At 35.9% G+C, this 12,097-nt stretch overlaps 1 protein-coding gene across 6 annotated transcripts in view; it reads right to left on the bottom strand.

Moving 5' to 3' along the window:
* Positions 1-12,097, bottom strand: part of JMJD1C (jumonji domain containing 1C) — a 322,853-nt gene that overhangs the window by 210,136 nt on the left and 100,620 nt on the right. For 2 of the 6 annotated variants that reach the window (XM_057308400.1, XM_044386106.3), the window contains exon 2: positions 1,888-1,935. The exons of 3 other annotated variants lie outside the window; for them this stretch is intronic. In XM_057308400.1, the coding sequence (XP_057164383.1) occupies positions 1,888-1,935 (48 nt within the window). Of the gene's footprint in view, positions 1-1,885; positions 1,936-12,097 lie in introns of those variants that run through there. One more of the 6 variants, XM_057308404.1, reaches the window with a different exon arrangement.

Below are 12,097 nucleotides of genomic sequence, written 5' to 3'. Positions count from 1 at the left end.
GTTTTGTTCACTTTCTCCCTTTTATAGGCTATTTCATTGATCTACTCTTTGTTGTCGGGGGAGGGGAAGAGGGAGAGATAGAATCTTAAGCAGGTTCCACTCCTGGTGTAGAGCCCAACACAAGGCTTGATCTCATGACCCTGAGATCACGACTTGAGCCACAATCAAGAGTTGGATGCTTAACCGACTGAACCACCCAGGAAACCCACATTGATCTACTCTTATCTTTATTTCCTGCCATATTCATAGCTGGGTTTTATTTGCTCTTATTTTTCTCTCTTAAGGTAAATCCCTGGGTCACTGATTTTATTTTCCAATATAAGCATTTAAAGATATAAATTTCTCTCTAAACCCTGAAGATGCATCTACACATTCTGCTTTGTGTATCATATCATGCAGTTCGAAATGACATCTAATTTCCCTTGTGATTTCTTCTTTGACCCACAAAATATGGGTATTGTTTAATACACAAATATTTGAATGTTTTTCCTAGACATCATACTGTTATTATTCTAATTTAACTCCACTATGGTCCAAGAACATACTCTTGTGTTATTTCCATCTTTTTAAAATTTATTTAGAATTATTTCATGACCCAGCATATGGTCTCTTCTGATAAATATACCATGAGCACTTGAAAAGAAAGTGTATTATTGCAGCATGAAGTATAGTGTTCCATAAATATCAATTAAATCAAGATGAATGAGAATGTTTGTCAAATCTTCAATGTCTTTGCTAGCTTTTTATGTAGTTATTCTACCAACTGCTATAGGAAGGGTGTTAAAATTTTCCACCTATGACTGCAAAATTGCCTATATGTAATTTCTGTAATTCTGTAAAATTTTACTCCAGGTATTTTGAAGCTATGCTATCAGGTGCACACACATTTGTCATTGTTATGTCAGAATTGTGACCAAGAGGTAGTACATATGTATGAAAAGATACAGGAACTATATTAACCCTTGTTCTAAGTCCATTTCTTGGAAAATTCAATTCAAAAGTATGAGTCATTGCTATTTACTAGTTGCAATGGATAAGGATCAATATGATACAGTTCTTATTTCCAAAGAGGTTTACTATCATATTTTAAAAGGATTGCAATAAATATCTAGATAGCAACCCTTATAAAAATACCACAGTATAGCTCCTTAAATTTAAGAAGTTTATATAGGACATGTACGTATACTCCTTTCAATTCATTTTTAACATCTAAATCCTCTCAATTCACCCTATGGAGTAGATACTAAGTGTATCTTATAGCTGAGAAAAGTAAAACCCAGAAAGATTAAGTGATTTATCCAACATTACACAGTTAACATTTGGCAGAGCCAGAACTCAAACCTGAGTCTACTTTTATAATACCATGCATAGCTCCAAAAAAGAAAAGAGTATTCAACAATGTGAACTGGAGACCAAAAAGTAAATTTACAATTATATAAATATGGATAATTCTAATAAGAAATGGAAGGAATATTACCTATGAAAGTATGAACTCTACTAGTAAAAGTAATTATCAATATCTTATTTCTCAGGGCCTGATATACTTTGGGAACTTAATAAATGTCAGTGAACTAAATAAATGAAGTTGATGAGTGAGTGAAACAATATGGCTAATATAGAGTTTTCTGGCGTCAAATTTTAAAAGGACATATATAAATAATGGAAGGGGGAAATGTAACTAAGAATATTTACGAATTAATACCATAAACCTTATTTATTTACAATATTGTCAGAATAGACTAAATTTTATAAGTGATACAAAGGAAAACCAAACAGGCCTACTAGTTGTATAAATGTAAGAGGACGAACTAAGAAGAAACAGGAATACTGCATGGGAAAGATGATGTAATGTTAACAGATGCAGAGAGAATAAAGAACTACTCACACCTCCTCTTTTGCATCCATCTTCCCCACCAAGGAGAATTGAGTAGAAAACTGGAAAAGGTAGAAGAAACATAGTTAAAAAGTAAATGAAGTTGAAATGAGAAAAGAAGACAGTAAGAGAATACCTCGCTAACTTTTTAAATTAGTTTTTGTCTACAGAGCCTAAATAATCACAGGTCTGAATTAGACATGCAACTCTACTGTGTATAATCTGTAAAACATCATAAGAAAATAATTTCTAAAATGCACTGATTTGGGAAATGGAGAAACGTCTTTTCTTAGAAAATTATGTATCAAATAAAGACCCTTTGAGCTGAAAAGGCTCTTGACGATCCATTAATGTTGATCTATATCCAAAGTATAAAAATTATTACTTAGGCTTGTAAGCACTAAAAAAAGAAAAAGGTTAAACCAAGAGCAAATTTTACTTCACTACAGTGATCTTAAGTTTTTTCTTTATCGATAAATTTCTTCTTTTTAGGGAGGCTAGTATAACTAATACACTAGATTTTTTTAAATTCTTGTAGGGAAAGATCCCGAACATACTCTGAAGAAAACTATTAGGCTCGTTAATAATATAGGATAACTTGATACTCATAGCTGGATTTAAAAAAAAAAAAAAAAACACAATTTACAGTATTAACCAAGAACTAAAGTAAAAGTGACTGAATGTCTTCAAAAGTAATCCACAGGGTTCGAACCACATACTTCACTCAAGACACTCAGTTGACTCAACAGGATACAAAGTTAAGAATAATAATTAATATGTTGAATGATAAAATGAAGATTCCAATAAATTTCAACAGACTAAAAAAATGAGCAGAATCAACTAATATTAAAATAACAGCAAAAGCAGTGATAGTTGACTTCATGAAATAAAAGGTTAAGCTAATTAGCCAGAATTTGGGAAAGCTGATAAACACTCCAATTAACAACACAGAATCCTACAATGATTCTTATTTTATTTATTTATTTTATTTTTTGTTTTTTGTTTTTTATTTACTTTTTTTTTGAGAGAGAGAATCTCAAGGAGGCTCCACATCCACCCTGAGAAAAATCATGACCTGAGCCAAAATCAAGAGTCAGACAACTAACCGACTCAGCCTCCTAGCTGTCCCAGAAGCCCACAATGGTTTAATATTGGTTGAGGGGAAAGCACTAATAAGAATGATATTCGTCTGTTTAAGCAGCAGCTAGACACATAAATCTCTCCTTGGCTCTAGCCTAGCAACTGCTTCCTCTCTCACTTTATAGAAAGGGAGGTTTTTTCCCCTAGAAAAAGTTTACTGGAGGGTCTATGAATAAGGAAGCGTGTGAAAGGAAGTTGAAGACAGAGACTACTACTGAAACAGGAAAATCAAGTGAAAGTTACATAATGAAATATGCTGAGAACCAAACTCCTCCTACAATGCCTAGTTTTGTTTGTTTGTTTACCTCAATGGGTATAAACTTTGAGAGGGAAAAGATTGGCAGATATCTCTGGGAAACCTGACCAGTTTAACATAAAACACACCTAAATACAGACATTAGGTATTCCCTAAAAAAAGCAGTCTGATCTCCAAACAGTAAAAGTACAGTCAACAAACCCTGCCCATGTTGCTCAGAGCTCCCAATGTGTTTTTTAAGTGTTAAAGCTATTAAATCTGAATAGTCAGAATCATACATTTCATGTGAGGAAAATGTCAAATTTAAAACACAAAGACTAACTTACATACAGAGAAAAAAGTGACTGGAAGACAAGAAGACTCTGAAAGGAGAAGAAAACCAAAACAAACCAAACCAAAACACAAAACCCTAATATTAATATTCTCGATAAGATAAATTTAACAATCAAAATACAGAAATAGGAAGCTATCAAGAAATAAGTTTGCTGGAAAACAAAAACATTTTAGGAAATTAAACTATGATGGCAGAAATGAAAAAACTCAATAGAAGATTTAGAATATAAAGTTGTAAAAATTTTCCCACTAACTACAACAAAAAGAATATAGGAGGAAAAAAATATTGTAGAAAGAGGACCACATATCGCAAAACAAAGTTCTTTTGATAAAGAGAGAAAAAACACAACAAAGAGGGAACTAAAGAAATCAAGAACATTTCCCAGAACTGAAACTCAAAGTTCCCAGACTGAAAAGCAACTGCTAAAAAGCTAATAAGCATTCAGATGAAGAGATGTGCACCTAGGAATGTCATTGTGAAATTTCAACAAACAAAAGAGAAGATCCCACCTGCTTCTTTCAAATAGATGATTAAAAAGCAAAACTGCATGACTTCTCAAAAGCAACACCAGAATCTGGAAGACATTAGATCAATGCTTTCAAAATTCTGAGGAAAAATCATTTCCAATCTCTAATCCAGAATTCTATACCCAATCAGATAGGAGTCAAGTTTAAGCTGAAATACAGATCCTTCCAAGGCACCTGGCTCGCTCGGGGTTTTAAAGTTCCAGCACCACGATGTATGTAGAGATTACTTTAAAAATAAAATCTTGAAAAAAAAATTACCAATTAATTTTTTTTTTGGCAGTCTTTCTTTTTTTTTTTTTTTAAGTAAGTTAACTCCCCAACATGGGACTTGAACTCACAACCCCTATATCAAGAGCTAAATCCCTAAAGTTTAATAGCTATTGTTAGCATTTCAAAAGCAGGGCCATTGAGGACCCACTTATAACTGAAACCTTCTTACATATAAAAACACCACAGAAAGAATGCTCTAAGAATGATGGAACTATGTCTGGGATGCTTAGGAACACAGTGCCTGGCACACAGTTCATCATCAATAAATACTGTCTGAATAAGTGAAAAAAAAAATATCACATAAGGAACAGTCTTATCCTCTGGAAACAGTAAAAAGTCTCACAGCCCCCTTTCTGAATGCCTGGAAGTACTGTCAAATTCTATCAGAGAAATCAATGAGCAGGAGGCCTATTCCAGATTTAGTATGTTTTAACCATTAATGAATGACTCCAAAAGGCTATCACATAAAACAACATGTTACTTTACCCAGGCACAAATTTAACCACATATACTTCATGGCTTCTGTGCATAGGAAATTACTTGTTAAATGAACTTAATAAATGAACTTGGTAAATGAACAAAAAAGCATCCAAAGTTCAACACAATTATGAATCTCTCTTAAATCAACACCTCTTTTATTAATATCAACTCAGTCTAATATAGGCTAACATTTATAAAGTAAAAAAACATACCAAGGAAAAAAAAAAAAAAGAAGGTTCAGTGTTCCTGAAGAAAAGGAACGGTAGGTGAACAGGTATGAAACTGATGGTTTTTGTGAATTTGGGAACCACTGCAAATACCAAGAGCCATATGAAAAATTGGAGACATATTCCATAAGGATCCAAAGACATATACGTAGTTAATAACAGAGCCAGCACTACAAATCAGTAGTCCAAACTTCCAATAATCTTTCCAACACATCATACTGCCCTTTCTTCAGTTAGCACCTTCTTTCTAAAGATAAACAATATACTGGGAGAAGCTGGGAAGATGGAGGAGTAGGAGGACCCTAAGCTCATCTTCTCCCACAGATACAATTAGGTAACACAAACATCAGTGTAAATAAGCCATAAAATGACCTGAAGCCTGGCAGAATAAACTCCACAACTAAAGGTAAAAAAGAGGCCACATCAAAGAGGGTAGGAGAGGCAGAGACAGGGTGTTGAGCTAAACAGATTGCAGGACCGTCTGGGACCCAATGGCGCAGAGAAGGGAGGGAAACAGACTGTCATACCGGGGAGCCTACATGGGTAAGACAAATCCCCATAACATTTGGCTTTGAAATCTAGAGGGGCCGAATTTCCTTAGTTCTTATAATCAGCAGGACTTAAAGCCTGGAGTTTAAAAACTGAGCAGCTCAGTTCTTGGAAAGCATGAAGGACAAGAGGAAGCTGAGGACCTGCCATTAAAAAAGACAGCACAATAACCATAGAGATACAGTGTAGAAGCAGCAGTATGAAAAATGCCTAGAGCATATGGGAGGGAGAATGATTTACTAATCTGAGAGCCTGAACCAAAGGGGCAGAGATCATTGGGAGACTACTCCAGAAACAAAGGAGCCATTTCCCTTCCCTGCTCACCAGCATAAATAGCCACCTGCAGGAACCAGCACAATACCAACATTCAACTACTTAACTCTCTTACACCAAACCCCGCCCCCCAGACTTCGGTGGATCCGCCCTTTACAGTTATACTTGCCTCAGTCCTGGAGCTGCAGGCCCCTCACCTGGAAGACCAAAGCAAACCTTGCCAATATCTCATCTCCTGACCCCTATGCTTTGTGGGATCTCAGTCTGGTGGTGGAGGACCCCTCCCAGGAAAACCTGTGCATACTTTGTTAAAATTGCATGCCCCGCCCACCCACGTTTTGCGGAGCCTCCCAGGCCAGCCTTCCTCCAAACAGAAAATCAACAAGTAAACAGTGGCTTTGAATGACACGCTGGACCAGATGAATTTAACAGATATATTCAGAACATTCCATCCTAAAACAGCAGAACACACATTCTTTTCAAGTGCACCTAGAACATTCTCCAGAATAGATCATGTATTAGGCTACAAAACAAGATTCAACAAAATCAAAAAGATCAAAGTCATACCATGCATCTTTTCTGACAATGCTATGAAACTAGAAGCTAACCACCAAAACACAAAACAAAACAAAAAACAACAAACAACTCTGGAAAGAGCACAAACACCTGGAGGTTAAGTAACGTGCAACTAAACAATGAGTGGGTCAACCAAAAAATAAAAGAAGAAATAAAAGATTACATGGAAAGAAATGAAATGAAAACACAACAGTCCAAAATCTTTGGGATGCAGCAAAAGCAATTCTAAGAGGGAAGTTTATAGCAATTTAGGCCTACCTCAAGAAGCAAGAAAAATCTCAAATAAGCAACCTAACCTTACAGGTAAGTGAGCTAAGAAAAAGAACAAACCCAAGCCCAGCAGAAGGAAGAAGATAATAAAGAACACAAACAAATAATATACAAACTTAAAACACCATAACAGAACAGATCAATAAAACCAGGAGCTGATTCTTCAAAAGATCAACAAAATTGATAAACCTCTAGCCAGAATCATGAGAAAAAGAGAGGATTCAATGAAACAAAATCAGAAATGAAAGAGGAGAAATAACAACTGAAACCACAAAAATACAAAGGATTATAGGAGAATATTATGAAAATTTATATGCCAACAAACTGGACAACCTATTAGAAATGGATATATTCATAGAAACATATAATCTATCAAAACTGAATCAGGAAGAAATAGAAAATTTGAACAGACTGATTACCAGCAATAAAACTGAATCAAAAACTCCCAACAGAGGCACCTAAGTGGCTCAGTCGGTTGGGCATCTGCCTTTGGCTCAGGTCATGATCCTGGAGTCCTAGGGTCAAGCCCCACATCAGGCTCCCTGCTCAGGGTCTGCTTCACCCTCTGCCCTTACCACACCGCTTGTGCTCTCTCAGCACCCCTGCTCGTGCTCTCTGGCTCTCGTGCTCTCTCAAATAAATAACATCTTTAAAAAAAAGAAAAAAAAAACTCCCAACAAACCAAAGTCCAGGACCAGAGGGTCTCACAGGTGAATGCTAACAACACCTTTTTTTTTTTTTTTTTTTTTTTTATTTTATTTGAGAGAGAGTGAAAGAGAGATCACAGACAGGGGGGAAAAAGTAGAGGAAGAAGCAGACACCCCACTGAGCAGGAAGCCTGACTCGGGACTCAATCATAGGACCCTGGATCACAACCTGAGCTGAAGGCAGACACTCAACTGACTGAGCCACCAAGGTGCCCTAAATGCTACCAAGCATTTAAAGAAGAGTTAATACCTATTCTTCTCAAACTATTACAAAAAAATAGAACAGAAGGAAAACTTCCAATTTCATTCTATGAGGACAGCATTACCCTGATACCAAAACCAGATAAAGATACCACAAAAAAAGAGAATAGAGGCCAATGTATCTGATGAACATAGATGCAAAAATCCTCAAAAAAATATTAGCAAACCAAATCTAATAATACATTAAGAAAATCATTCTGAGGAGTACCCGGCTGGTTCAGTCAGGCGTGCATGTGACTCTTGATCTCAGGGTTGTGGGTTTGAGCCCCATGTTGGGTACAGAGTTTACTTAAAAATAAAAAATAAAATCTAAAAAAACAAAAAAAAAGGGAGGGAGGGAGGGAAGGAAAATCATTCACCATAATCAGTGGGATTTATTCCTGGGATGCAAGAGTGGTTCAAGATGAGCAAGTCAATCAACGTGCTACAACACACCAACAAGAGAAAGATAAGAACCATGTGATTGATCATTTCAATAGATGCAGAAAAAGCATTTAACAAAGCGTAATATCCACTCATGATAAAAACCCTCAACAAAGTACGTTTAGAGGGAATATACCTTAACATAATAAAGACCATATATGAAAACACACAGCTAACATCATACCCAATAGGGAAAAAAATGAGACCTTTTCTTTCCTAAGGTCAGGACCAAGAAAAGGATGTCCACTCTCTCTACTTTTATTCAACACAGTACTGGAAATCCTAGCCACAGCAATCAGACAAGAAAAAGGAACTAAAGGCATCCAAATTGGTAAGGAAGAAGTCAAACTTTCACAATTTTCAGGTGATATGATACTATATAGAGCAAACCCTAAAAACTCCACCAAACAAAAACTACTTGAACTGATAAACGAATTCAGTAAGATCAGACGATAAAAAAATCAATGTACAGGAATGCATTGAATTTTTATACAGTAATACTGAAGCAGCAGAAAGAGAAAATAAAAAAACAATCCCATTTACAACTGCACCATTAATAAAATACCTAGGAAGAAATTTAACCAAAGAGGTGAAAGACCTATACTCTGAAAACTGTAAAACACTGACGAAAGAAACTGAAGACCACACAAACAAATAGACATTCCATGTTCATGGATTGGAAGAACAAATATTGTTAAAATGTCCATACTAACCAGGGGTACCCGGGTGGCACAGCTGGTTAAGCACATGACTCTTGGTCTGGGCTCAGACCATGATCTCAGGGTCATGGGTATCAAGCCCCACACTGGGCTCTATGCTTTGCACAGAGTCCGTTTGAGAGTCTCTCTCACTTTCCCTCTGCCCCTCCCACTCATGCTCTCTCTCTCTAAAATAAATAAGTAGGTCTTAAAAAAAATGTCCATACTACCCAAAGCAATCTACAGATTTAATGCAATCCCTATCAAAATACCAACAGTATTTTTCACAGAACTAGAACTATCATAAAATTTGTATGGAACCACGAAAGACCCTGAATAGCTAAAGCAATCTTGAAAAAGAAAAACAAAGCTGCAGTATCACAATTCCAGACTTCACATTCTATTACAAAGCTGTACTAATCGAAACAGTATGGTATTGGCACACAAACAGAGAGATCAGTGGGATAGAACAGAAAGCCCAGAAATAAACCCAAACCTACATGGTCAATTAATCTTCAACAAAGGAGGCAAGAGTATGCAATGGGAAAAAGACAGTCTCTCCAACAAATGGTGTTGGGAAAACAGGAGAGCTATATGCAAAAGAATGAAACTGGACTGCCTTCTCACAGCATAAACAAAAATAAACTAAAAATAGATTAAGGACTTAAATGTGAGACACAAAACCATAAAAATCCTAGAAGACAGCACAGGCAGTAATTTCTCTTGACGGTGGCTATAACAACATCTTTCTAGATATGTCTCCTGAGGCAAGGGAAACAAAGGCAAAAATAAACTATTGGGAAGGGCCTGGCTGGTTAGCTGGAAGAGCATGCAGCTCTTGATCTCAGGGTTGTGAGTTCAAGCCCCACATTGGGTACAGAGATTACTAAAAAACAAGAAACAAACTTAAAAAAAATAAACTGTTGGGACTACAAAAAAATAAAAATCTTCTGCACAGCAAAAGAAACAACTAGCAAAATTAAAAGACACCCTGCTGAATGGAAAAAATATTGCAAATGACATATTCAGTAAAGGGTTAATATCCAAAATACAAAGAACTTACACAACTCAAAATGAAAAAACCAGATGGTACAACTACAAAATAAGTATAAGACATGAACAAACATTTCTCCAAGCCAACAAGACATGTGAAAAGATGCTCAACATCACTCATCATCAGGGAAATGCAAATCAAAACAATGAGGTATCACCTTACACTGGTCAGAATGGCTAAAATCAAAAACACAAGAAACAACAAATGTTGGTAGTAAGGCTGTGGAGAAAAAGGAACCCTCGTGCACTGTTGGAGCACTGCTACAACCACTGTGGAAGACAGTATGGAGGTTCCTCAAAAAATTAAAAACAGCTACCCTATGATCGAGTAATCTCGCTACTGGGTATTTACCCAAAGAATACAAGCATGCTAATTCGAATGGATATACACACCCTAATGCTTATTGCAGCATTATTTACAACAGCCAAACTATAGAAGCAGCTCAAGTGTCCATCGACTGATGAATAGATAAAGAAGATGTGGTATGTATATATTATAGAGTATTAGTCAGCCATTAAAAAAAAAGAATGAAATCTTGCCATTTGCAACAACATGGATGTATCTAGAGACTATAATGCTAAGCAAAATAAGCCAGATAAAGATAAATATCATATGATTTCACTCATGTAGAATTTAAAAAACAAAACAAACGAACAAAAGAAAAAAAAAGAGAGAGACAAGCCAAAAACCAGACTTTTAATATAGAGAACAGATGGTTACCACAGGAGAAATGGGTGTCCTGTCCCTTTCACTGCCAATACTCTGGTTTAGCTCCTGACTACTTTATGAGATGTAATAAAACAGCACACTGATAAGGAGCAGTCTTCAACTACTGCTTCACAACTTAATACTTGTGTGAACCTGAGTAAATTATTTAACTTCTCCATGCTGCATTTCTTTATCTGTGCAAAGGAATTAACAGCAGTATCTACCTCCCATGGTTTTGTGAGGATTAAATAAATTAATACATATAAAGATTCAGTACAAGTGCCTCATGTATAGTAAGCGCAATGTTTCATAATTATTTTCTCTGCCTCCAATCACTTTTTTCTCCAGCTTATCTACTACTGCCAGGCGAATTTTCTTGGAACAATTCCTTTTCTCATCTCACTTTATTAATGTAAAATATCATGACAACCTTCTGAATGAAGATCAACCTTCTAAGTCTCAAAGTTATAGTTCTCCATTATCTAGTCCAGGGGTCAGCAAAATATGGCCTACAAGCGAACCACCTGCTTTTATACATAAACTTTTATTGAAACATAGCTATTCTCATTAACTTATGCATTACTCATGGATTTTTTCTCACATGGATATCAGAGTTGAGCAGTTGTGACATAGTCTGTAAGGGCCACAAAGCATAAAATGTTTACTCTTTGGACATTTACAGAAAATATTTGCCAACTGCTGACCCAGTTCATTATCTATCTATACTATCTGCAATGTATATTTAGCATGCTTAAAATGGAACTCATCTTTTTTTTTTTTTTCCTTGGATACTTGCTTGTCTCAAGTTCCCTATTTTATTACTATCTAACAAGTATTTATTATGGCCTTATTACATGCCACACACTGATCCAGGGACTCGTAAACAGCAGGGGATACAAAGAAAACCCCAACTTTCATAGAGCATATTTTCTTTTGGAGGGCAATAAACCAAAAATAAGAAAGCATACACATAAGTATATGTAAGCTGGCGGTAAGTGCTATGAAGAAAAACAGAGTTGTCTAGAATGACAGAATGGCAGAAGAGTGGGGTGCTATTTTAGATATGATGACTTTTCTAAAGAGGCAACATTTTTAAGAGTCTTGAATTAGAGAGTGACCCACAGGAATGCTTTGGGGGAAATGCAATCTGGGAGCACAGGGCACTCAACCCTAAGAGTGGGTGCCTCTTAAATTTGTACCCTAGGTGCCTCATTGCCTCACTCTAGTTCCAAATCCTGCTGTCAATAACTTATAACTAGAATATATAAAGTCCTCCTATGAAACAAAAAGACAATCCAAATTTTTAAATAGGTAAAAGAGGTGAACCTGTGGAGACTGGAGAGTGGTTTGCCCTTTTCTTTTTTTTTTTTTTTTTTTTTTTTTTTTTTTATTAATAATGATTTTTTATTATATTATGTTAGTCACCATACAGTACATCCCCGGTTTTCGATGTAAGGCTCGATGATTCATT

This window comes from Ursus arctos, unplaced genomic scaffold, assembly GCF_023065955.2.
Source record: "Ursus arctos isolate Adak ecotype North America unplaced genomic scaffold, UrsArc2.0 scaffold_7, whole genome shotgun sequence".
NCBI classification, from domain to species: Eukaryota; Metazoa; Chordata; class Mammalia; order Carnivora; family Ursidae; genus Ursus; species Ursus arctos.
The sequence above is the reverse complement of the archived record's forward strand: the minus strand, read 5'-3'. Positions and strand labels throughout refer to the sequence as shown.